We start from the raw sequence: 27,956 nt of genomic DNA on the forward strand, positions 1-27,956 counted from the left end.
AACTTGGTAACGATTTATACAATGCATACAGTCAGGAAAAACGTATACGTGAATACATGGATTCACGTTACTGTGACCTGGAAAGGGATAGGTGATTTAAACAATACAGGTGCATGCATCTCAAATAATGTTTAACATGTTTGCTGCCCGACCAGCAGAACAGATATAAGTAACCAAGTGCATTATAATACGAACGTGTACAGAATGACCAAAAATATTGTGTTCCCGCCATGAACCACACATACCAAAGAAAATATAAATGTAAAAATCAGCAATGACTCCAAAGTTTTGTAAGTCTTATATTAGCAGTACAATGAATTAGCAATTAATATAAACTTTATACAGTCTGATATTAGCAGAACAACCAATCAACAAGGTATGTAGTAAAATCAACAACAACAACGAACATATAAAACATACAAAAAAAACAACAACAAAAAACCCCCAAAAAACCCACCCATTTTGTTCGAGAATACTTTAACTGATGTACATTCATAAAAGAAATGCACTATGTGATCCACTTCCTGCGGGCATATTGAACATTCGTTACTTTCTGTTTCTATCATATTTCTCATTCGGAAGTGAGGTCACCATGAAAGCAGGGCATGAAAGGCCACAGAATTCGGAACCTTTTTTCCCCCCCTATCTTAATGATGAATGAGGATAAGGATGACACTTCCAATACTTCACTGTGTGGCCCTAGTTTTCCCATTCGTGCTTATTGCACACTCAACGTCTCAAGTCTAAGTAGGAGCTGTCAAAAACAACAACAACAACACAAACAAAAAAAGCCACCTGCACTGGAAATCAAACCTGCATCCTCTAGCCGTCAGTCTGCGACGCTAACCACTTTGTAACAGCGACCAGTATTTTTTTTTAATTTAAAAAAAAAATTGTTTTAGGATGTCAGTGGAATTCAACATTACTGTCTATAAACTATTTGTTCAAAATGCCATCTTGGGATGCAAGATTTCGTTTTCAGATCCACTGGAAGTAAAAACATTTATGTAAATCGTTTACTTTCATCACATTTACTCTATTTTGTAATACGCTAAAAATATTTCCACGGTCAGGTTATTACTTTTTTTTACGACATACTGACACAATGATTAATAGCAATATTATTTTCTTGTTCTAAATTGGATCTTTTTCCGTTTACTATGGAAGTTACATTGATGTATAAATCTGCCAGGACCGGTAAATTCTGCCAAGTAATGGGATATCAGTCTAAATGTCCTATGGGAAATACGTTAACAGATCTTACTCGTCTAAAACGTTAGATATTAAAATTTAATGTGACTCAAGACAAAGGTTATTGCATCTTACACTCAGGGTGATGATCTAATACTATCTACATTGGCCCAAATGGTCGTTTGTCAGAAAATATTATAATGTCGTTCCTTTCAAGCGTGTTCATCATGATCATAAGCGTCCGACGCACTGATATAGTTCTTGAAAACACATTATCAAAAGGACGCGAAGGAGGCCACTACACATTGTTTGGCAGATGGTTTGTGTATGTGCCTCATCACTTGCTTACTGCATGTCCACTGACATCTAAATAAAATCTGCTTGACTTGTTGTCCAGAATTTGTTAGATACAAACTCGAACGACGCATGCGCTTTTGAAAACTATTCTGGGTTGTGTACGCAGAAACAGAAGCCCCCCCCCCCCCTCCCCCCTTCATCTGGAGAGAAAGATTCGCGTTTTCATTGATTTTCCACATTGACTGGCCATGCTTTTGTATTTTTCCTCGATTGGAGAGGCGGGTGGGTACTGGACCTTCAGTCTTCATGTTTGGAGTGGAAAAATGCGTCAGGACCGGTCATAGCAGGTGTGGTGAAAGAACTGGACTTGTCCAGAGTGATTATCAAGTATATTATGTCCAAAAATGTAGTTGGCGATTTTGTTACGATTTATCATAGATGAAAAGTAGTGATAAAAATGGGGAAAGTTTGAAGCTTTGATAGATCTATACTATGATCGTAAAACAATGAAATGCCGCTTGATGCCAGCTGTCTGAGATAAAAAAAAATTCTGTGTTTCAAACTTTCGGTTCACAACTTTCTCCGCTCACAACTTTCGGTTCAACAAACATTCAATTCTGATGGTGAGAAAAAAAATGAGTTGGATAGTTATATAAATGTAACGGTATCCTCTTCCCTCACCCTCCTTCACCCCCAGCCCGTCCCCCAACTCCATTCATTTTTCTATTCCTGGCGGTTGGTTTTGGTTCTGTTGTACAACATGAATAACACACGTGAGCCACGAGGGGTTTGCCTCTTAATTTTTGGCCAAACCTTCGCCTGATACGGTTTTTCCAAGGCAGTGACGAAAGTGAAAACAATCACCATTCAAACAACCATTAAACGAAATTGGAAAGAGGGAATGCGGAAGGGGTAGTGGGAGGGTGCAGGGGTGAGGAAAGAGGACACAGGAAGGAGGCGTTGTTAGGGGGTGTAGAAAGAGGTAGGTGGGGATAACTAGAGTGGATACAGAGAACAGAACACCTGATGCCAGCTGCAGTGGATGAACACATGGAACAGAACACCTGATGCGAGATGCAGTGGATGGATGCATGAAACTGAACACCTGATGCGAGATGCAGTGGATGGATGCATGAAACAGAACACCTGATGCGAGATGCAGTGGATGGATGCATGAAACAGAACACCTGGTGCAAGATGCAGTGGATGGATGCATGAAACAGAACACCTGATGCAAGATGCAGTGGATGGATGCATGGAACAGAACACCTGGTGCAAGATACAGTGGATGGATACATGAAACAGAACACCTGGTGCAAGATACAGTGGATGGTTGTTAACGTCTTGGAAAAGGGCTTTCCATAGATACAAAGCGTGGACAGGGGCAGACTACTAACAACAGAGAGGAGGGAGAACCAGTTACTCAAAGGGTTTGCCAAAGATATAAAGTGTACACAGGGGCAGACTACTAACAACAGGGAGGAGGGAGAACCAGTTACTCAAAGGGTTTGCCAAAGATATAAAGTGTACACAGGGGCAGACTACTAACAACATAGGCGAGGGAGAAGAACTAGCTGGGCAAAGGGTTTGCCAGAGACGCCAAACTGTGGAGAGGGGTCGACAAGTCACTCCACTGCTGCGAGGTGGAGGGCGGAGCGCCCTCTGTCCATGTTAGCTGGACAGTGTAGGCCTGCCGCACGTCCAGCTGCCCAGGACTGGCCACACACCTGTCCATCTTGCAGGTGAGGTGTGCCACAAGGTGGGTGTGCAGATGGAGTGAGGTGGGGTACTGCTCATACATGTGGTAGGCCACAGCCCCCACATCCCCCGGGGACTGCACCTCCACCATCTGTTGGAAGACGGGGATGAGGGTCTGTAAGTAGCGTGACGCAGGCCTGGCCACCAGCAGGCTGAGGTCCATGTGGTGGTGAACGATGCGGTAGATGCTCTTCTGCACGCTGGCCACTGCCGGGTACTGGAGCAGCGGCTGCAGAGGTTTCTGCACGATGGTGTCGCAGGACAGCACCACTCCTCCGTACTGAAGCAGGACCTGCAGGCCGTACAGAGACCACTGCCTGGATGTCGTCTGCTGGTCCAGACTGGGAGTGGGTATGTGGGTGACGGGCACCTTGTCTGCCAGCTGCCTCCAGAGGGCATTGTCAGCACTTGTGTCCAGGTGGCCATGAAGGAACACGTGACTCATGAGACCCTGGGAAACGGCACTCAGCACGCTGGCGTAGCACAGTGGGGACAGGCCATCTTCCCCGTCCACCTTCAACACATGGGCCACGCTTGGAGCTGACCTGTCTGGGTCAGGCTCTGGCTTCATAGGGTTTGGGTGGTTGTAGGCCACCCAGCGAGCGAACCTGTCAAACGTCTTGTTCTGACGCCAGATGTCAGAGGGAAATAGGCGCTGTGACAACTGTAGACAAGTAGAAACGTTGGCTTTGTTAAAGACATCAATGGTGGGGCACTCCAGGACTGCACGACCTTCCCCTCCTGTAAGATGGTAAGGCTCTGAACTGGGCACCAGAAACATCTGAGCAGGTATTCTCTTCAAACCCTCACATGTTCCCTCAGCCTCACCACACCTAGATGCCAACAATCCGTGTGCACCTGTGTGTCTGTAAAAGGCCTCTCTGCTGAGGTTGGTTATAGCTATATCTTCCACCATGAACACCCCATCATTGTTGGGAAAATCCTCATTCTTTGCAAAGCCACTGGAAAACTGGTGACTGCAGTGTTTGGCATTGTGGATTGGTTTTAAAGTGATCATGGGAACTTCTCGCTGAATATCCTCAAACCAAGTAAAGTACCGCTTTTTATCAGTCTCTGGCATCTGCAGATAGTGGAAGACAATCTGGTCAGGCTTCAGAACCTTGGCCACACTCAGCAAACTGAGGTAGTGCTTGAACTCCAGATGGCCGTTGCGGCACCACATGTAGTGCACGGTGAGGGCTGGTCGGTTCCGGAGCAGCAAGGTGTGGGGCTGTCCACCAGAGATCTGGTCGTACAGGTGCAGGGCTGGGTCAGAAAGGTCGTCCAGCAGGTAGGGGTTGCGAAGATGAGAGATGCGCACACAGCGGTGTGACAGGAAGACGGACAGGGCCAGCATGGCCAGACACACCACCATCAATGCGGCCTGCAGATTGTGGCGGGATCGGCCCATGGCGCTGCTCACCTGGCCACACAGCCACAGCAATAACCACAGCAGGTCACAGATAGTAAGCACTCTGGTCATCAAGACCACGCATTGCTTTCAGTCAGCGTCCTGGTTTTGTGCACACACCGCCTGGTGACAGTCAACACACCAGTTGTACAGTGACACCTGTACAGTGACAACAGTCCTGTCGTGGTGATGACGGGATGGAAACACAGTGACACACTGTACACATAAACAGTCAACAGGTATGGAAATATCACAGCCTCAGACTAGCAGCAGTGATCCTCGCAGTCCATGTAACAGTCTTGAATGTGTGATGCAGTCACTGGACACATGCTGGGTGATGTATTCAGGAAGAAAGGTGCGCGTCTTTACTGTCACTGAATGGTGATGTGGATGGTGATGTATTCAGAAAGAAAGGTGCGCGTCTTCACTGTCACTGAATGTTGATGTGTATAGTGATGTATTCAGGAAGAAAGGTGCCTGTCTTCACTGTCAGTGAATGGTGATGTAGATGGTGATGTATTCAGGAAGAAAGGTGCCTGTCTTCACTGTCAGTGAATGGTGATGTGTATAGTGATGTATTCAGGAAGAAAGGTGCCCGTCTTTACTGTCACTGAATGGTGATGTGGATGGTGATGTATTCAGGAAGAAAGGTGCCTGTCTTTACTGTCACTGAATGGTGATGTGGATGGTGATGTATTCAGGAAGAAAGGTGCCCGTCTTTGCTGTCACTGAATGTTGATGTGTATAGTGAAGTATTCAGGAAGAAAGGTGCCCGTCTTCACCGTCACTGAATGGTGGTGTGGATGGTGATGTATTCAGGAAGAAAGGTGCCTGTCTTCACTGTCACTGAATGGTGATGTGGATGGTGATGTATTCAGGAAGAAAGGTGCCTGTCTTCACTGTCACTGAACGGTGATGTGGATGGTGATGTATTCAGGAAGAAAGGTGCCCGTCTTCACTGTCACTGAATGGTGATGTGGATGGTGATGTATTCAGGAAGAAAGGTGCCTGTCTTCACTGTCAGTGAACGGTGATGTGGATGACTGGCTGCTGGTCTTTGCCATCAGCTGTCCTGGACACCTGCCCAGTCCTCTGGCCTCTGTGGTCAGAGTGAAGACATCATCAGTCATTCTTGTCAACATCAGTCATCCCTAGTTTCATCATCATCCGTCATTCCTTTCATCATCTGCCATGCCTTTCATCATTAGTCATAGCTTCCATCATTAGAATCATATGCCAATCATTTCATTATCTGTTATTTCTTTCATCATCTGCCATGCCTTTCATGGTTAGTCTTATCTTTCATCATCCATCATACATGTCATCATCTGTCATTCCTTTTATAATGAGTCATTCCTTTCATCATCTGTCATTCCTTTTATCATTTCTGAATATGAATACACAAATACGAATACACAAACTCTATTGTCTATACTTTGGTACAGAGATATTTTTTTGGCAGCAGCATGTGTCCAACAAAAAACAACAAAAACAAAACAAAAAAGAAATAAAATAACTGAAATATAAAAAGATAGTTTGAATGGCACCAAAAAGAAATAGCAATATATACAAATATACAGATTATTGAGATTCTCAAGCCCCTCAGTTTCAGTCAACCAAGTCACATTTCACATCTTCCCATGCCATTCACCCACACACACACACACACACACACACACACACACACTTTACTTCCTTCCCTTGCACACACAGTGATTCCTTTCATCATCTTCCATTCCTTTCAATTTCATCATCAGTCATTCCTTTCATCAAATGAAATGAGGTTATAAAGATTTCAATTCTCACTATTGGCTTCAGACAGATGAATCTGGTGGGCACAAGGGTATTAAAGTGACATTCCAGCCACTCCACATCTTAAATGTACTGAAAACAACTGTGGTTCATGCAAGCTCTACACCCTTCCCAAACACCATAACATTCAAATATGTACACACACACACTGACACAATTGCTTGCAGCTCATCATTCATCAATATTTTTTTGGGTATTACTCAATAATGAAAAAAAATTACTATCCATGAAATGAATCATCCTACACACACACACACACACACACACACACACACACACACACACACATTCCTAACAAAAAATAAAACCAAAACCACAGCAGTGTCAGTATTCTCATTCCTGACAGTTCCATCTATCCTATTCTTCAGAAAATAGTGACAACAACAACAACAACAACAACAACAACGATGATGATGATGATGATGATGATGATCATGATCATGATGATCGTGATGATCATGATGATGATGATCATGATGATAAGAATAAGAATGATAAAAGCAAAAGAAAGATTTTTTAAACAATACTAAGAACTATGCAACATCATGACACAGTGACAGAAACTATCACTCAAATGAGGTTGTCAGTGCTGACTTCCATACTCAGCAGTTCTTATTTCAATCCAAAAAGGCAAAATGACTGCTATTAATCAATGAATCAATATGTCAGACTTAAGTGCTATGTTAGTGAATAAGAAATTTAAAACAACAACAACACAACAACAACAACAGTAAAATGACTGTGGAAACATTTTTGGCTTCTTTGTCACTTTTTGTGGCCTTCCAGGGATGTACATCAGTGTTAAACATCAGACACAGAACCAGAAAGATAAAGGGTTGTGAATGTCTGATCATTTTAAATGCTGAAGAGTGCAAATGAAATGTTCCACTTCATTTTCATCAGTTAGATCATTGCCCAATTATTTTGTTATTAGCCGGACAATGTCATTGTGTGTGAGAAATTTCAATGACATATCAATCCTTCCCAAAGTTTCTTTTTTTTTTCTTTTTTTCTTCTTTTTTTTAATGAAGTTGTCAGACAACTGGAATGAGATTGTCAGTGGTGATGGAAACAACTGGAATGAGGTTGTCAGTGGTGACAGAAACAACTGGAATTGCGGATGTCAGTGCTGATAGAAACAAGTGAAATGGGGTTGTCAGTGCTGAGAGATAAGGAATGGTACGTGTAATGTCTGTACATTTAATCATCACTATTTTTGTGTGTAAACAGACATTATGATAATAATTATTAGTAACACAGGTAATTCAGGAGCCTGTATAAATTGTTTATGTTACCAGATAGCACTGAAACATTGCAGCTTAGCACTGAGCCTGTTACTCAGTTAAATGAAACAGCAGCGACTCTGCTGGGTGTCTGGTCAGGTTTTTACAAACCTCAAGTGACCTGGCCTCTGTGCGTTAGATGACACATTTTTCCATTCCATTCCAAAAAAGCTTGATAAACTTATGGTTTATGAAATGTCTGATTTGTGAAGTGTGTGTGTGTGTGTGTGTGTGTGTGTGTGTGTGTGTGTGTGTGTGTGTGTGTGTGTGTGTGTGTGTGTGTGTGCGCGCGCGCGCGCGTAATAAAGTCCTACCTTGAAAGCATTGCAAGCTGACTATCTTTTTTTCAATGACTCACTAGATGATCACCATGGTAACAAAACGACCATTGGTTTTGTTAACTCGTAAATGCACGGTGAACACTACCACTTCCACTGACGTCAGTTTCATACATCAGACGATTAGCACTGATAGCCACGTTATCCAAAAGTATACCCTCATGTATCATACACTTTGAGGTATAAGGTGTTGAACAATTTGAACACACGCCCATTCCTCACCTGTATTTCCTGAAAACGGTATGAAACCATTGAGCAAGGACGCTCGGCGAGCAAAGAGTTGTAGCCCTTGCCGATAATTATCGACGAACCGAACTACAGCACATTCACACAAACACACACACACACACACACACACACACACTGAGAGACGTTGCAGTAGTTGCAGCAGCAGCAGCAGCAGCAGCAGCAGCAGTAGTAGTAGTAGTAGTAGTAGTAGTAGTAGCAGCAGCAGCAGCGGCAGCAGCACTAAACCTATGAAACAGTAGCGCAGCTGCAGTTCTGGTTGCAGCAGCAGCAGTTGTTTGGAGGTAGCAGCAGCATTTGCGGTAGCAGCAGCAGTTGTGGTGGAGCCTTCTGGACTCCTGGAACTCATGGAACGCTTTCCATTTTCAAATTCAGGTCAGATACACAGTCCCCTAGCCGCACAGGGTTGTAAAACTCGAAGAGGAAAGGAATGCAATGCAATGTAATTTAAAGCAGACAGCCTCCAGAAAGGCAAGTCACGGCTGCAGCAGTCGTTGATTAGGTTTTCACAGACGAAGAAAATGACGAAAGGTGCGATGAAAAGGTATTGGTCAGTGGTTGCTTGAAAGGTCTTTTTGCTTGGATTTTTTTCATAAATGTTGTGGTAAATAGACATGTCGGCTCGGCGTTTGATCCGGCACTTCCGGCTTGTTTCCACCAACGCCGAAGTTTGCAGGACCAGAATCGATCAGGCAGAGCTAGTGGTCGACATTTCTTTTTCACCTCGCATGTAAACACTGAGAAGAGCGATGCATTATTTCCCAGAAGACAAATACGATTTTTAATCGGGTTGAAACTTGGAAAACTGGTGTAATGTTGTTGTCCTGATCTAAGGAAGCATGTCTTTGTAGTTGTTTTGATTCACCGATCGTAAGACGGCAATGCGATCCATTCCACGTCATGTCACAGTTTTGCAGCTTGACCCACTGATGTGTTATTTTGTGATATAAGGTTCTGTGCACGTTTTGTTTGGCCACGTTAGACCAGCATAATGACAAAAAATAATAAAAGTACAGCAATGATTCGGAGGCGAAAAAGCAAACCGCCAGCCGAATTCCTCAGTAGAGTTGGGAAAAGTCAACCTCTCAGAGCAACCCAACACAGTTCGAACAAAAATGAAGATGCATTTTTCCATAAGCAAGTTCTGGGGTCTTCAGTTATTGCAAAGATAATGGCATCTGATAAAACAATCTTCCTGGGATTGGTTGTAATTCGACTGGTGAATGCTTTACTGATTCAAACCTTTTTTGTTCCTGATGAATTTTGGCAGTCCATGGAAGTTGCTCATAACATGGTTTTTGAGTATCCTTTTTCAATGTCTTAACTGTCTGTTAAATGTAAGATATTTTAGAATTAAAATTTGTTTTCTTTTCTTTGGTGTTTGAGAAGTTCAGGGGAATATTGTATATTGGTTGGTTGGTTTTCCTTATATCCCTTTAATCCTTGATGATATTATATGCTTCATTTCAGTTTAATACAATAGTATTCATAGATACTGGTGGGGTAGCTGTTTAAGAACTACCAGTTATGAGTATGAACTGTCCTATGTTTTTGTTATTGTGTTAGCTGTGTAAAAACTACTTGTTGTGAACTGTCTTCAGTCTTGTTTCTGATTCCATTCTTAATAAAATCTGGTGTAGTAATGTAATTTGAAAATATGGCAGTATACTTTATACATTATTGTATAAACAACTAAGCTTTTCCACTTTATCATTTGATTATATTCTTCTTAGTTCAGTTAAGTTACGCTAGGAGGTGTCATAATATTCGGACAAATCCATATGCTACACCACATCTGCTAAACAAATGCCTGACCAGCAGTGTCACCCAGTGCACTTCTTAGTTATTGTTTATTACGTTTCTTATATTGAATTATGTTATCAGCTGTTGATAATGTTATTCTTAATTATTATCTGTTATTATCAAGATACACTGTATGATACAATGGAGGGTAATGCTTTCTTGAGTTATTGTTTGTTATTGTTAACATAAATGATACATTGGAGGGTAACATTTTCCAAAGTTATTGTTTGTTGTTGTAATTATATAAACATACTCTGACAATGTGGAGTGCAATAGAAGTCATAGGAAGTTAGGCGCAGAGTGTTCACAGTTTGATTCCTACATGGATCAGGATTTTTACTCCCACTCTAGCTCTTGACAGGCAGATATTGTTAGGGTATAGTGAGACATACTGATGATATGATGATGATAAGAAGATGAAAAAAGTGTCATAGCTAAAACTGCATCATACATGTGCAGACACTACATCATGTTTATGTGCCACTTTTGACTGGCATTTTTTTCTTTTATTCTTTGGATACAGTGAGGTGATGATACGGTCAACGCTACATCTCCCTTTGACTTACCCATATTATGTATAATGTTATAGTGAGTCTGTTAATGATAGGATTAGGATAATGATACAATAATTATGCCCGTCACCACATTCCATTTTCTTTGCCTATTATTGGTATTATTTGGATATTGGACACTGAGATAAAATAATGATCAGATACAATTGTTATGACCAACACACTACATCCCTTTTGACTTCCCTATTTTATTATTTAGTTATATGCACTCAGCAAAAAACAACAAAATGGCAACAAAAGGGTTGTCCCTTTCGAAAAGTTCACTTTGATAGGAAAACAAATACAATGCAATGCTGTGCAATATGATACAATAGAATATAACACAATGCAGTACAGTATGATACAATACAATACAATGCACTCCATCACAATTGATCATGATCCATGCAATGCAATGCAATATGATACAATAGAATATAATACAATGCAGTACAGTAGGATACAACACAATGCAATGCAACCTATCATAATTGATCATGTTCCTGAGCGCTGACAGCTATGGCTATCTGACGTGGGAGTGGAGAGTGGGCATTCGCAGCTATGCCTACCCCCTGTTGCTGGCCTCCCTCTACAAACTGCTGGCGGTGCTGGGGCTGGACTACAGAGGACTGCTGGTCAGTGCACTGCACCTGCCATGTTGCACAATTTTTCTCTGTTTTTTTTTTTTTTTTTTTTTTGCTGCCCCATCATCTGCACCATTTCAGTGGCATTACTCCCATGCTGCTCATTCCCAGTCCTCCACACACAGCCACACTGGGTTCATCTGTCACAGTCCTGGTGCTGGCAGTCCACAGGCAACCATCAATGTTAGGTTGCCAGAAGGCCACACACCAGAGGAGACCCTGCACTGCCATTGAGTCACTTCAGTGGTGTTTGGTAGTGCGTGTTCTGATTTAATGTACTTAGGACACTACCTGCTGAGCCCCCTACTGACGACAGTAATGGCTTAGTCGTGGAGCCAGACTGAGTGAGCGTCTCCTCCAGAGTGGAGACCGCCACCCCATCCCTCCAACTACAGTCCCCCATGAATCCACCGACAATGATGTTGCATGACTCCATATTTGATTGATTTTAATTTTGAGGTTTGATTATTTACTGCTACTAACTGTTTCCTGTCCGAAAGAAAAGATTCTATAAGATGGGTAAAATCTGGTGTTAAATTATACACTTCTAATTTGTGAATTAACAACGAATGACTAATTACATCAAAGGATTTTTCAAAATCTATAAAAAGAAGACCTGTGAATTTATTTTCATTAATGTTATGGAAAATACTGTCAGTAAGTTGTTTGAGAGCAGTGTGGCAAGAATGATTTCATGAAAACCAGACTGATCTTCGTGGATTAGTTTGTTATTGATAAGATAAGTATACAAAGCTTTTTGCAAGTGTTTCTCTACAGGTTTTGATAAAACAGACAAGACAGAAACTGGTCTATAATTTGATGGATCAGAAGAATCACCTGATTTGTAGAGAGGAATAACTCTAGCTTGCTTGAATCTTAAAGGAAAATATTTCTTATCAATACACAAATTATAAAGATATATCAGTCAATCAACAATAAAAGGGGAAGAAAGCTTTAATATTCTTCCATCCAACTCATCCAAGTCACGAGTGCCAGACTGTTTTAGCAGTGATAAACTCTTACTAACATCTAAGACTGTCCATTGGTTGGAGACTAAATGGAACGTTAATTTCCTTTGAATTAACATACTATTTTAAATTGTAAAGGTCATTTTCACTGGTTCTGTCATTTGATAATTTTATCAGCAATGTTTGTAAAGTGATTGTTTAAGTGATCTGCTGTTATGTCAGTGACAGTGTGTTGGTTTCTTGACACATGTTTATTGTTTAACATATTAATAGTTTTCCAGATTTTACGAGAATCTTTAGTGGAAACTAACATGTTTTGAAAAAAGTTACATTTTGATTTATGTTTCATTGCATTTACCTTATTTCTCTGTTTCTTAAATTGTTCCATAGGTATGTAGATAGTCTCTTAAATGTATTTCAATGTCAGTTTCTTTTGTTATCCATGGTGGTTTTGTTTCTTGTCTAATTCTTTTCATTGCAAATGGTGCATGTTTGTTGTATACAGAAGAGAATGTATTTATCCAGAATTCAAATGCTTGATCAAGATCTGTTATCTGGTATATGCAATCTAAAGGCGAGTTTGCTTGATCTGAAAGAAAAACATCTTTGAAGTTCTTAAAATTCCTATAATATATAGTTTTATGCCCAACCTTTGGAATTTTAACTCTATTTTTGAACCATGTAAAACAAATTGGGTAATGATCACTGCAGCCACATGGTGGATCACAGACTTTGACAATGTTTTGTTATGTATTGCTGTAAATGTGATCTATCAAAGTGGATGTGCTTTCAGTTAGATGTGTTGGTCTGTCAGTCAGCTGTTCTAGGCCATGCATGGAGTAGCTCTGATTGGTTTGGGTTTTTGTAAATCTAAATTGAAGTCTCCCAAAATAATAGTTTCATAATCAAATATAATCACTTCGTCCATAACAGAGCTAGACCTGTCCTCCCAGTCTGTATTCTGTGACGGGTTTCTGTATACAAATCTTATTAAAAGAGGTTTGTTATCATTTATCTTAATTTCAACCCAGATGATTCTGCATTATAAGCTTCAAGACTACTTAGTCGTTTACAATTTGACGGGGATGCAAAATATATAAGTAAACCTGTAGCTTTGGGTTTCATTGGGTCTGATCGAATAATTTGTTATCCTGGCATGTTCATATCAGCATCTGAAATGTGTGAAGATAGTTGAATTTCAGCAAAGCAGAAAAGGTGAAAGTGATTACCAGAGTTATGAAGTATGGTAGCAATATCTTCCCTCTTGTTTGTTGCATTGTTTATATTTTAAGTAACCTACACAAAGTCCCTGCTTGGTTGGACATGAATCAGATGTAACCAACATGGTTCAGATTATTATGAGATCAAAATCAAATACGGTGTGTGTGTGTGTGTGTGTGTGTGTGTGTGTGTGTGTGTGTGTTTGTGTGTGTGTGTGTGTGTGGTGTGTGTGTGTGGTGTGTGTGTTGAAGGTTTTGGGTGGGTGGGGGGACAGGGTAAACTTAATAAGACCCAAAGAGAAAAATGTGTCATTGGTAGTAAATTTTCTTTTCCTTATTTGTAACTTAAGTGTAAGCAGCTGGAGGTGAGGGTGTGTTTTTCAGGTGAATTGAGGGATTTAAACTTCAGACCTAATGCACTGCCTGCAGATCTATGGAAATGCCCACACCTGGGGCTCAATTGTGGCGTGTCAGTCCCCGTGTGTGTCAGATCCCCCTTGTGTGGAGAGTTGTTTGTCAGCGTGTGTCAATCTCTGTGTTGGTTGTCTGCATGTGTCAATCCATGTGGGTTTTTTTTTAGCGTGTCTCAGTCTTTAAGTTAGTCAGCGTGTGTCAATTTTTGTGTTGATTTTTCAGCATCCCTGTGTTGGTGAGTGTGTGTCAGTCTCAGTGTTAGTGTGTGTCAGTCCCTGTGTTGGTGAGTGTGTGTCAATCCATGTGTTGTTGGCCAGTGTGTCAATCTCAGTGTTGGTCAGTGTGTGTCAATCCCTGTGTTGGTCAGTGTGTCATTCTCAGTGTTGGTCAGTGTGTGTCAATCCCTGTGTTGGTCAGCATGTGTCAATCCCTGTGTTGGTCAGCATGTGTCAATCCCTGTGTTGTGTCAATCACTGTGTCGGTCAGCGTGTGTCAATCCCTGTGTTGGTCAGCATGTGTCAATCCCTGTGTTGTGTCAATCCCTGTGTTGGTCAGCGTGTGTCAATCCCAGTGTTGTGTCAATCCCTGTGTTGGTCAGCGTGTGTCAATCCCTGTGTTGTGTCAATCACTGTGTTGGTCAGTGAGTGTCAATCCCATTGTTTTGGTCAGCGTGTGTCAATCCCATTGTTTTGGTCAGCATGTGTCAGTCCCTGTGTTGGTCAGCATGTGTCAATTCCTGTGTTGGTCAGCATGTGTCAATCACTGTGTTAGTCAGCATGTGTCAATCCCTATGTTGGTCAGCATGTGTCAATCACTGTGTTGGTCAGTGAGTGTCAATCCCTTGGTCAGTGTGTGTCAATCCCTGTGTTGGTCAGAGTGTGTCAATCTCTGTGTTGGTCAGCATGTGTCAATCCCTGTCAATCCCTGTGTTATTGGTCAGCTTGTGTCAATCCCTTTGTTGGTCAGTGTGTGTCAATCCCTGTGTTGATTGGTGAGCGTGTGTCAATCCCATTGTTGTTGGTCAGCATGTGTCAATCCCTGTGTTGTGTCAGTCCCTGTGTTGTTGGTCAGCATGTGTCAATCCCATTGTTGTTGGTCAGCATGTGTCAATCCCTGTGTTGGTCAGCATGTGTCAATCCCTGTGTCACCAGATTCGAGGTCCACGCCTGCTGCAGGGGGTGGTGGCCAGCGTTGGGGACATGTACCTGTACTGGCTGTCCGGCCGTCTGGCAGGGCGGGAGGTGGCCCAGTGGACCCTGCTCTGTCAGCTGCTGTCTTGGTTCACTGCCTACTGCTGCACACGAACCCTCAGCAACGGAGTGGAGACCACTCTGGTCACTGCTGCTCTCTACTACTTCCCCTGGCCGGGGGCCACTCAGTGAGTAACACAGTGATGATGCGTCCGCCTTGGCATGTCTTGTCTGCTTCTGCCTGCCTGCCTGTGCCTGGCTGTCTGTGCCTGCCTGTCTGTGCCTGTCTGTCTGTATCCGTATATGTGTCTGTGCCTGCCTGTCTGTATCCATATATGTGTCTGTGCCTGTCTGTCTGTGCCTGTCTGCCTGTGCCTGCCTGTCTGTCTGTATCCGTATATGTGTCTGTGCCTGTCTGTCTGTGCCTGTCTGTCTGTGCCTGTCTGTCTGTATCCGTATATGTGTCTGTGCCTGTCTGTCTGTATCCGTATATGTGTCTGTGCCTGTCTGTCTGTGCCTGTCTATGTCTGTCTGTGCTTGTCTGTCTGCCTGTGCCTGTCTGTCTCTATCTGTCTGTCTGTGCCTGTCTATATCTGCCTGTCTGTCTGTGCCTGTCATTCTGTATCCATCTGTCTGTATCTGCCTGTCTGTCTGTGCCTGTATATGTGTCTATGCCTGTCTGTCTGTGCCTGTATATGTGTCTGTGCCTGTCTGTCTGTCTGTCTGTCTGTGCCTGTCTGCCTGTGCCTGTATATGTGTCTGTGCCTGCCTGTCTGCCTGTGCCTGTATATGTGTCTGTGCCTGCCTGTCTGTCTGTGCCTGTATATGTGTCTGTGCCTGCCTGTCTGTCTGTGCCTGTATATGTGTCTGTGCCTGCCTGTCTGTGCCTGTATATGTGTCTGTGCCTGCCTGTCTGTCTGTGCCTGTATATGTGTCAGTGCCTGTCTGTCTGTGCCTGTATATGTGTCTGTGCCTGCCTGTCTATCTGTGCCTGTATATGTGTCTGTGCCTGCCTGTCTGCCTGTGCCTGTGCCTGTATATGTGTCTGTGCCTGCCTGTCTGTCTGTGCCTGTATATGTGTCTCCACCTGTCTCTCTGTGCCTGTCATGTCTGTGCCGGTCTGTCTGTCTGTGTCTGTATATGTGTCTTTACCTGTCTGTCTGTGCCTGTATATGTGTCTGTGCCTGTCTGTCTGTGTGGCTGTCTGTCTGTGCCTGAATATGTGTTTGTGCCTGTCTGTCTGTGCCTATATATGTGCTGGTGCCTGTCTGTCTGTGTCTGTATATGTGTCAGTGCCTGTCTGTCTGTGTCTGTATATGTGTCAGTGCCTGTCTGTCTGTGCCTGTATATGTGTCTGTGCCTGCCTGTCTGTGCCTGTACATGTGTCTGTGCCTGTCTGTCTGTATCTGCCTGTCTGTGGCTGTATATCTGTGCCTGTCTGTCTATGCCTGTCTTTTTCAGTGTTTGTTTCTATTAAATTTTGTGCCTGTCTGTCTGTCTGCTTATGCCTGTCTGTGCCTGTTGATGGTTTGTGACAGTGGAATCCAGATTCTTTTTTTAATTACACTGTGTGTGTTTGGAAGTAAAGGATATAGTCAGTGGTTTATGACTGACAGCCACATCTGTTTTACACTCTGTGTGTGTGTGTGTGTGTGTGTGTGTGTGTGTGTGTTCAGAAGTGGAAGAGACGTCCGGTGGTTCGTGGCTCTGGCAGCCATGTCGGTGGTGGTGCGACCCACGGCTGCTGTTCTGTGGGTACTTCTGGCCGCCTGGCATCTGCAGCGTTGCAAAGGGACAGCACTCTGGTCTGTCTTGAGACTCTACATCACCACAGGGTGTGTTGATGTTCACTGTCATGTTCTGAAATCTGTCATGTCTGATTGTAAGTCTGTGCTCACTAATTTGTGTATCTTTAGAATTGGTTTGTAAGTCTGTATACACTGATCTTGTAGATTTTTTATATTGATTTTTTTTAAAGTCTGTGCTTGATAATTCATAAGTCTGTGCTCACTGATTTGTAAACTTGTCTGTGCTTACTGATTGTACATCTGTGTTTAACTATTTTCAAGTCTGTGCTACACAATTTTTAAGTCTGTGCTGAATGATTTTTAAGTCTGTGCTTAATGATTTTTATGTATGTGTTTAATGATTTTTATGTCTGTGCAGTGATTTTTATGTCTGTGCTTTGTTTTTTGTTTTCTTAGCTCACTGATTTTTAAGTCTATTCACTGATTTTCGTGTATGTGTGCACTGATTGTAAGTCTGTGCTCACTGATTGTTAGTCTGTGCCCATATGGGAAGGTGGGTGTATTACTGATAATGAAAGTTCACTTCTCCCCAAGGACATTTGGCTGGAGTTATTCTGTGGGCCGTTTCGGCCTGACAGTGGTGGGCTGATGTAGTTATTCTGTGGCCTGTTTCAGACTGACAGTGGTGGGCTGTTGTAGTTATTCTGTGACCTGTTTCAGACTGACAGTGGTGGGCTGTTGTAGTTATTCTGTGGCCTGTTTCAGACTGACAGTGGTGGGCTGTTGTAGTTATTCTGTGACCTGTTTCAGACTGACAGTGGTGGGCTGTTGTAGTTATTCTGTGACCTGTTTCAGACTGACAGTGGTGGGCTGTTGTAGTTATTCTGTGACCTGTTTCAGACTGACAGTGGTGGGCTGTTGTAGTTATTCTGTGGCCTGTTTCAGACTGACAGTGGTGGGCTGTTGTAGTTATTCTGTGACCTGTTTCAGACTGACAGTGGTGGGCTGTTGTAGTTATTCTGTGACCTGTTTCAGACTGACAGTGGTGGGCTGTTGTAGTTATTCTGTGACCTGTTTCAGACTGACAGTGGTGGGCTGTTGTAGTTATTCTGTGGCCTGTTTCAGACTGACAGTGGTGGGCTGTTGTAGTTATTCTGTGACCTGTTTCAGACTTACAGTGGTAGGCTGTTGTAGTTATTCTGTGATACTGACAGTGGTGGGCTGTTGTGTTGTAGTTATTCTGTGACCTGTTTCAGACTTACAGTGGTAGGCTGTTGTAGTTATTCTGTGATACTGACAGTGGTGGGCTGTTGTAGTTATTCTGTGACCTGTTTCAGACTTACAGTGGTAGGCTGTTGTAGTTATTCTGTGATACTGACAGTGGTGGGCTGATGTAGTTATTCTGTGGCCTACCTGTTTCAGACTGACAGTGGTGGGCTGTTGTAGTTATTCTGTGACCTGTTTCAGACTGACAGTGGTGGGCTGTTGTAGTTATGCTGTGACCTGTTTCAGACTGACAGTGGTGGGCTGATGTAGTTATTTTGTGACCTGTTTCAGACAGACAGTGGTGAGCTGATGTAGTTATTCTATGGCCTGTTTCAGGCTGACGGTGGTGGGTGTGTCCACGGTGATTGACAGGGTGTGGTATGGGCGCTGGATCCTGGTGCACCTCAACTTCCTGCACTTCAACGTGGTGAGTGGAGGGAGTGGCTTCTACGGCCGCCACCCCTGGCACTGGTACCTGACCCAGGGCGTACCTGTCACCCTAGGGCCTCACCTGCTGCCCTTCTTGCTGGGGGCATGTCGCTCCCAGCAACCAGCACTGCTGCTGCTCATCCTCTGGCAGGTCTTCGTGCTCAGGTACCTCTTCCAGTGTCATACCTGCCTTCTCTGTCTGTCTTACCATACATCATTGCTCAGGTACCTCTTCCAGTGTCATACCTGCCCTCTCTGTCTTACCATACATCATTGCTCAGGTACCTCTTCCAGTGTCATACCTGCCCTCTCTGTCTGTCTTACCACACATTGTTCAGGTACCTGTTCCAGTGTCATACCTGCCCTCTCTGTCTGTCTTACCACATCATTGTTCAGGTACCTGTTCCAGTGTCATACCTGCCCTCTCTGTCTGTCTTACCACATCATTGTTCAGGTACCTGTTCCAGTGTCATACCTGCCCTCTCTGTCTGTCTTACCACACATCATTGTTCAGGTACCTCTTCCAGTGTCATACCTGCCCTCTCTGTCTGTCATACCACATCATTGTTCAGGTACCTGTTCCAGTGTCATACCTGCCCTCTCTGTCTGTCATACCACATCATTGTTCAGGTACCTCTTCCAGTGTCATACCTGCCCTCTCTGTCTTACCACATCATTGTTCAGGTACCTCTTCCAGTGTCATACCTGCCCTCTCTGTCTGTCTTACCACACATTGTTCAGGTACCTGTTCCAGTGTCATACCTGCCCTCTCTGTCTGTCTTACCACATCATTGTTCAGGTACCTCTTCCAGTGTCATACCTGCCCTCTCTGTCTTACCACACATCATTGTTCAGGTACCTCTTCCAGTGTCATACCTGCCCTCTCTGTCTTACCACACATTGTTCAGGTACCTCTTCCAGTGTCATACCTGCCCTCTCTGTCTTACCACATCATTGTTCAGGTACCTCTTCCAGTGTCATACCTGCCCTCTCTGTCTGTCTTACCACACATCATTGTTCAGGTACCTCTTCCAGTGTCATACCTGCCCTCTCTGTCTTACCACACATTGTTCAGGTACCTCTTCCAGTGTCATACCTGCCCTCTCTGTCTGTCTTACCACATCATTGTTCAGGTACCTGTTCCAGTGTCATACCTGCCCTCTCTGTCTGTCTTACCACACATCATTGTTCAGGTACCTCTTCCAGTGTCATACCTGCCCTCTCTGTCTGTCTTACCACACATCATTGTTCAGGTACCTGTTCCAGTGTCATACCTGCCCTCTCTGTCTGTCTTACCACATCATTTGTGGCAGGTACCTCTTCCAGTGTCATACCTGCCCTCTCTGTCTGTCTTACCACACATCATTGTTCAGGTACCTCTTCCAGTGTCATACCTGCCCTCTCTGTCTGTCTTACCACACATTGTTCAGGTACCTCTTCCAGTGTCATACCTGCCCTCTCTGTCTGTCTTACCACACATTGTTCAGGTACCTCTTCCAGTGTCATACCTGCCCTCTCTGTCTGTCTTACCACACATTGTTCAGGTACCTCTTCCAGTGTCATACCTGCCCTCTCTGTCTGTCTTACCACATCATTGTTCAGGTACCTCTTCCAGTGTCATACCTGCCCTCTCTGTCTTACCACACATCATTGTTCAGGTACCTCTTCCAGTGTCATACCTGCCCTCTCTGTCTGTCTTACCACACATTGTTCAGGTACCTCTTCCAGTGTCATACCTGCCCTCTCTGTCTGCCTTACCACACATCATTGTTCAGGTACCTCCAGCTAGTGTCATACCTGCCCTATCGGTCTGTGTCTTATCACACACATTTTGTTCAGGTGCCAGTCGCATACCTGACCTTTCTATCTCAGTCATCACACACATTATGTACAGGTACCTTTCTCTCTCAGTCATCACACACATTATGTACAGGTGCCAGTCTCATACCTTTCTATCTCAGTCATCACACACATTCTGTACAGGTGCCAGTCTCATACCTTTCTATCTCAGTCATCACACACATTATGTACAGGTATCAGTCTCATACCTTTCTATCTCAGTCATCACACACATTCTGTACAGGTGCCAGTCTCATACCTTTCTATCTCAGTCATCACACACATTCTGTACAGGTGCCAGTCTCATACCTTTCTACCTCAATCATCACACACATTATGTACAGGTACCAGTCTCATACCTTTCTATCTCAGTCATCACACACATTATGTACAGGTGCCAGTCTCATACCTTTCTATCTCAGTCATCACACACATTATGTACAGGTACCAGTCTCATACCTTTCTATCTCAGTCATCACACACATTATGTACAGGTGCCAGTCTCATACCTTTCTATCTCAGTCATCACACACATTATGTACAGGTACCAGTCTCATACCTGACCTTTCTATCTCAGTTCAGTTTAATTCAGTTACTCAAGGAAGCGTCACTGTATTTGGACAAACACATATATATTCACTACACCACATCTGCTAAGCAGATGCCTGACCAGCAGCGTAATGCAACACTCTTAGTCAGGCCTTGTGAAAAAAAAAAGGATAAACAAATAAATTGATACATTATTGAATCAGTGAATGAATAATTATATATATATAAAAAAAGGGATAACAGATGGTTAGTGAAATAAGATAAACATGAGAAAAAAATCTATTAAAAAAAAAGAAAAAAAAGAAAAAAAGACAGTAATGATAATAAATCAGCAAATAAGCAAATAAATGTAAATAAACATACAGACACTCACACACACAGAGACACAAACACAAACACACACACACACACACACACACACACACACACACACACACTGCACATGCACAACATATATGCAACAAACATTCAGTTTCATGGATATGAAAGCACAAACAAAAGTGCACATTCATCACACACAGTACAGGTGCCATTCTGTCACAAAGAGTGTTGCTGTGTGTGTTTACAGCTCACAAAAAGTGTCACAGTGTGTGTTTACAGCTCATAAAGAGTGTTGTTGTGGGTGTTTACAGCTCACAAAGAGTGTTACTGTGTGTGTTTACAGTTCATAAAGAGTGTTACTGTGTGTGTTTACAGCTCACAAAGAGTGTTGCTGTGTGTGTTTACAGTTCACAAAGAGTGTCACAGTGTGTGTTTACAGCTCACAAAGAGTGTCACAGTGTGTATTTACATGTTTACAGCTCACAAAGAGTGTCGCTGTGTGTATTTACAGCTCACAAAGAGTGTTACTGTGTGTGTTTACAGCTCACAAAGAGTGTCACAGTGTGTGTTTACAGTTCACAAAGAGTGTTGCTGTGTGTGTTTACAGCTCACAAAGAGTGTCACAGTGTGTGTTTACAGCTCACAAAGAGTGTCACAGTGTGTGTTTACAGCTCACAAAGAGTGTTACTGTGTGTGTTTACAGCTCACAAAGAGTGTTGCTGTGTGTGTTTACAGCTCACAAAGATTGTCACAGTGTGTGTTAACAGCTCACAAAGAGTGTCACTGTGTGTGTTGACAGCTCACAGTGTTGCTGTGTGTGTTTACAGCTCACAAAGTGTGTCGCTGTGTGTGTTGACAGCTCACAGTGTTGCTGTGTGTGTTTACAGCTCACAAAGTGTGTCGCTGTGTGTGTTGACAGTTCACAAAGAGTGTCAATGTGTGTCTTTACAGCTCACAAAGCATGTCACAAAGCATGTCGCTGTGTGTGTTTACAGCTCACAAAGCATGTCACAAAGCATGTCGCTGTGTGTGTTTACACCTCACAAGTGTGTCACAAAGTGTGTGTGTGTGTGTGTGTGTTTGTTGTAGTGTGGTGGGTGGATTCTATACAGCTGCTTTAAGAAGATGGTGAGGAGGACAAGAGGAGGAGGAAAGGGAATGAAGAACACACACGAAGGCCTGTTCAGAGAAGTACTCTGTTTTAGTCTTGAATTACAATGACGATGCACAAGAATGCGCGTCAGTGCATGAACCTCTGCAAAGAAAGTACACAAGCACCATTTAATAAAACATGCCAAAAATATTCCTAAAACAGTATAACTATAAACTGTATTTGTAATGTGCAGCACGGAACTTTAGTAGTACCACCAATTGGAAAATATATAGACAATTCTTCTTCTTCTTCTGCATTCATTGGCTGCAACTCCCGCGTTCACTCGTATGTATATGAGTGGGCTTTTACGTGTATGACCGTTTTTACCGCGCCATGTAGGCAGCCATACTCCGTTTTCGGGGGTTATAGACAATTCAAATATAACACTTTTATCACTTCAATGAATTGATCTATGATAATAACAAAGACAATCAAATGGAAAGGAACATCAAACAATTACAGAAATGGTTTGCCTTTCCATTAGTTTTCTACAATGGAGAAATTCAGTAATCCAATGAACAACAAGAAAAATACAAAATGTTTGATAAATAATGAAGAACAAAAACATATAAATAATGATAACAATAATAGGACCGAACAGTAATACTAAAGATATATCCTCACCTCATCAGTGTGACAAAAGGCAAAACATTGCAACACAAGGACCCGTCCGGTTCAACCGATTCTCACGCTCTGGCTTACAATTGCTGTGACAGGATCAGTTGAGCTATCCAGAACTCTACTCTCTGACATTCAGGAACGATGATTCCAGTAAAATCATATTCATAAGAAACACGCAATTGCTTCCCCTAGCATCACACATGCGCAGTCTCAACCACACAATCATTCAAAGTGCCACAAAAATAAATGCTATTACCTGTTTACACCTCACAAAGTGTGTCACAAAGCGTGTCGCTGTGTGTGTTTGCAGCCTGCTGGCCCACAAGGAGTTCCGCTTCCTGCTGCCGCTGCTTCCTCTGGCCATGCACTACTGCGGCCTGTACTTCCACTCCATCAGCCAGCCCCCCGCCCCACTCCCCTCCACCCACACAGCCGGGGAGGAGGGAGGGCAGGGCGGGGCAGGAGGAGAGGGGAGGAGTGAGGGGGGAGGGCAGGAGGCCGCGCAGGATGGCAGCGGTGCCTGCGTGAATCAGAATCTCCTGGCTGACAGTGACAGGTCACAGGTCAGGGGTGACAGGTCACAGGTCGAGGAGGATGGGTCACAGGTCAGGGGGAACGGGTCACAGGTTGAGGGGGACAGGTCACAGGTCAGGGGGCACCAGGAGCCATCAGAGCCCAGGCCTGACACAGCGCAGGGTCCCGGGTCCAGCCCCCTGTGCGAGAAGGCAGCAGGGGGTGGTGATGCAGCAAGTTCCCATGATGCTGCTGCTGCTGTGGTGGGTGGGGCGGCAGGAGGAGGAGGAAGGGGAGGAGGAGGGGGGAGGATCAAGGGAGAACACCATCAGCGGGCCCAGAGAGTGCAGTGCGCGGTGGTGGTGCTGGCGGTCAGCAACCTGCTGCCCCTGCTGTACTTCTCCCTCATCCACCAGCGCGGCACACTGGACGTTATGAACTTCCTGCACCATGCCACCGCCACCAGCAGGCAGAGCCACCAGCAGGGGGCGCCACCCCCCCGCATGAGCGTGCTCTTCCTGATGCCCTGCCACTCCACCCCCTTCTACAGTCACCTGCACACCAACGTCAGCTTGACTTTCCTCACCTGCGAGCCCAACCTGCGGCACCTGCCCAACTACACGGATGAGGCCGACCTGTTCTACCAGGACCCTGGGGGCTGGCTGCGACGGCGCTATGGGGGGCATGCCCCCGGGGGCTCCCCAGACTCCCCTCCCCCCCTGCCCTCGCACCTGGTCTACTTCAACAGTCTGAAGCCCAACATCACCGACTTTCTGCAGCAGGGGGGCTACACGCACTGTGCCCAGTTCTTCCACACGCACTTCCCTGAGGGCCGTCTGGGATCCCATGTCATGGTCAGCTGTAGGTAGCAGCAGGCCAGTTGGTGAGGACTTTGGGGCACAGTTGTGTGTTGTGGTGTGTGTGTTGCGTTTTGTGGTGTGTGTTTTGTGGTGTGTGTTGTGGTGTGTGTGTTGCGTTTTGTGGTGTCTTGTGTTTTGTGGTGTGTTGTGTTTTGTGGTGTGTGCTGTAGTATGTGTGTTGTGTTTTGTGGTGTGTGTGTGTTGTGTTTTGTGGTGTATGTGTTGTGTGTTGTGGTGTGTGTGTTGTGTTTTGTGGTGTGTGTGTAGTGTGTGTTTTGTGGTGTATGTGTTGTGTGTTGTGGTGTGTGTGTGTGTTGTTTTGTGGTGTGTGGTGTGTTTGTTGTGGTGTGTGTGTTGTGTGTTGTGGTGTGTGTGTTGTGTTTTGTGGTGTGTGTGTGTGGTGTGCATGTTGTGTTTTGTGGTGTGTGTGTTGTGTTTTATGGTGTATGTGTTGTGTGTTATGGTGTGTGTCGTGTTTGTGATGTGGCACATGTTGGGATGTGTGTGTTGTGTGACAGTCAGATGTTTATGTAAGTTGATGTGTGATCTGGTAGGACAGTCAGATGTTTGTGTGAATGATGTGTGATCTAACAGGATAATGAGATGTTTATGTAAATGATGTGTGGTCAGATAGGATTTGTGAGACGATTGTAAATGATGTGTGATCTAATAGTATAGGAGATGTTTATGTGAATGATGTGTAATCTAATAGATAGTGAGATGTTTATTTAAATGATGTGTGATCTTATAGATAGTGAGATGTTTATGTAAATGACGTGTAATCTAATAGATAGTGAGATGTTTATGTAAGTGAAGTGTGATCTAATCAGATAGTGAGATGTTCATGCAAGTGATGTTTGATCTAATGAGAAACAGCAAACATGATCTTCATCTTAAGACAGACAGAGGAGAAATTCAGGAAGCAAAACATGATTTAATAGGACAGTGAGATGTTTATGAAAGTGATGTGCGATCCAGATGTGTTTTTGTACTTGATGTGTGATCTAGAGAGATGTTTATGTAAGTGATGTGTGATCAACTGAGATGTTTATGTAAGTGATGTGTGATCTAGAGAGATGTTTATGTAAGTGAGATGGGCACTAGCTGCCCATTCTGCAGTGTTATTTGCCTATTATGGCCTTTTTTTATGTATTGTTTTGTTTCTTTATTACTATTTTTTTTTGTTATCTGGAGATGATAAATTAAGCAGAATGGCTGGCATCCTCAGCATGGCCTAGTCTTATTTGCCATAAGGAGCTAAATGGTTGGGATAGTGTGTCATGAACTGTGTTACGTGGGTTTGTCTTCGTGTTTTCATTGTAAATGTGACAGTTTTGTGTTGACGCGGTTGAGCATTTGTATGGTTTGACAGTCCTGACATGGCCCTGTACGGTCGGTTGGACTAAAACAACAAGAACAAGAACATGATGTGTGATCTAGAGAGATGTTTACGTAAGTGATGTGTGATCAAGAGAGATGTCTTTGTAATTAAGGTGTCATGTGATTGGTTTGTGAGATGTTTGATATTGTAATCTAGTCAGTTCAGCAAAATCATGCAAACTGCTGATAGCAGGTTTTATTTAAGTGTTTTTTGGGGGGCTTCTAAGCCTAGTGTGTTTCATGAATTATGTTGCTGTTGATGATGATGATATAGATGATATGGACAGCTGCCACTGGTCACTCAGCATTCGTTCCCTGCGCCATTCAGTAAGATTTCAGGCACGCACACATACACACTCAGACAGACATGTAACATTTTACGTGTATGACCGTTTTGTTTATTTACCCCGCCATGTTGGCAGCCATACTCCGTTTTTTGGGGGTGTGCGTGCTGGGTATGTTCTTGTTTCCATAACCCACCAAACACTGACGTGGATTTACAGGCTCTTTAACGTGCGTATTTGATCTTCTGCATGTGTATACACACGAACGGGTTTCAGGCGCTAGCAGGTCTGCACATAATAATGTTGACCACGGAGATAGGAAAAATCTCCACCCTTTACCCACCAGGCGCCGTTACTGAGATTCCAACCTGGGACCCTGAGATTGAAAGTCCAATGCTTTAACCACTTAGCTATTGCACCCGTCAACCCCGCAGCTATTGCGCTGTTCTCAGCCTGTGAGTTAATCAACTGAATGGTTCATTAAATCCTTGTATTTTGCTTTGAAAATGCCTTGCCAGAAATCTCAGAACATCCTGCATGTCGTCACTCACAGAGCTTTGATCCACTCCGGACTGGGTGTTCTGTGTGTGGTTTGGCCTGGCCTTACTTAGAACCCTTGAACTGTTTCATCATTACTTGATCAGGGATGTTCTGTGAGTGGCTTGGCCTCATCTTACTTATAATCCTTGAACTATTTCATCATCACTTGATCAGGGATGTTTTGTGAGTGGCTTGGCCTCATCTTACTTAGAACTCTTGAACTTTTTCATCATCACTTGATGCAGGATGTTCTGTGTGTGGTTTGGCCTGACCTTACTTAGAACCCTTGAACTGTTTCATCATTACTTGATCAGGGATGTTCTGTGAGTGGCTTGGCCTCATCTTACTTATAATCCTTGAACTATTTCATCATCACTTGATCAGGGATGTTCTGTGAGTGGCTTGGCCTCATCTTACTTATAATCCTTGAACTATTTCATCATCACTTGATCAGGGATGTTCTGTGAGTGGTTTGGCCTCATCTTACTTATAATCCTTGAACTATTTCATCATCACTTGATCAGGGATGCTCTGTGTGTGGTTTGGCCTCATCTAACTTAAAAACAATGAACTGTTTGACTGTCAGGGACTCACACAGATTGGATTATGGATGTGCTGTGTATGGTTTGGCCTGATCTTACTTATTGTATTACTCTTTACTCTTTTGTCATAACAAATTTTTCAGTGTGAAATTCAGGCTGCTCTTCCCAGGGAGAGCACGTCACTGCACTGGGAGCACTATTTTTTTTTTCTTTTTTCTGCCTGCAAACTGCAGTTTTGTTTGTTATCTTAAGTGGATTTTTCTACCAAACTTTGCCAGGGACAATCATTTTGTTACCATGGGTTCTTTTACAGGTGTTAAGTGCATGCTGCACGCAGGACCTCAGTTTATCATCTCATCCGAATAACCAGCATCCAGACCACCACTTAAAGTCTAGTGGAGGGGGAGAAAATACTGGCAACCGAGATTCGAACCAGTGTGCTCAGATTCTCATGCTTCTAGGCAGACGCATTACCACTAGGCCAACACTCCACTTAGAACCTTGAACTGTTTCACTCAGACTGGGAGTGTTCAACACTCCCCTGTGAACAGTCTCTAACCAGAGGTGGCCCGCTGTCTCTGACAAACTGCACATTCAGTCTTGCTCTCACGACTACCTCCAGGCAGCATTCATAACCAGTCCTGCATACAATTTTCCGTTCAATGCTTGGTTTAGTGACAAACATGAACAAAGGCCATGAAGTAATCCACCTGTAGTGACCCATATTGTCCCTTATTGTGAAAATGTGGACATCAAGACTGGCGTCATTGATGGCCTCAGAATTT

General features: G+C 43.7%; 2 protein-coding genes across 3 annotated transcripts; one reads left to right on the forward strand and one right to left on the reverse strand.

Moving 5' to 3' along the window:
- Positions 1-892: 892 nt before the first annotated feature.
- Positions 893-8,377, reverse strand: LOC143294927 (uncharacterized). Of its 2 annotated transcripts, none has more exons than XM_076606442.1 (2): positions 8,313-8,377; positions 893-5,756 (listed from the first exon to the last, which is right to left on the reverse strand). In XM_076606442.1, exon 2 carries the CDS (start codon positions 4,727-4,729, stop codon positions 3,059-3,061), a length of 1,671 nt encoding a protein of 556 aa, XP_076462557.1. In that variant the 5' UTR covers positions 4,730-5,756; positions 8,313-8,377; the 3' UTR covers positions 893-3,058. The 2 variants fall into 2 exon arrangements, with proteins under 2 accessions (XP_076462557.1, XP_076462558.1); XM_076606443.1 differs by having other exon boundaries at positions 893-4,780; positions 8,313-8,332.
- Positions 8,378-8,977: 600 nt separating this feature from the next.
- On the forward strand, positions 8,978-26,835 carry LOC143295061 (GPI alpha-1,2-mannosyltransferase 3-like). The gene is made up of 6 exons (XM_076606623.1): positions 8,978-9,638; positions 11,208-11,325; positions 15,088-15,314; positions 16,803-16,961; positions 18,477-18,734; positions 23,363-26,835. The coding sequence occupies exons 1-6, from the start codon at positions 9,328-9,330 to the stop codon at positions 24,432-24,434; spliced, it is 2,145 nt and encodes a 714-aa protein (XP_076462738.1). The 5' UTR covers positions 8,978-9,327; the 3' UTR covers positions 24,435-26,835.
- The last annotated feature ends 1,121 nt before the right edge of the window (positions 26,836-27,956 follow it).

Source organism: Babylonia areolata, chromosome 20 (genome assembly GCF_041734735.1).
Source record: "Babylonia areolata isolate BAREFJ2019XMU chromosome 20, ASM4173473v1, whole genome shotgun sequence".
In the NCBI taxonomy this organism is placed as follows: Eukaryota; Metazoa; Mollusca; class Gastropoda; order Neogastropoda; family Buccinidae; genus Babylonia; species Babylonia areolata.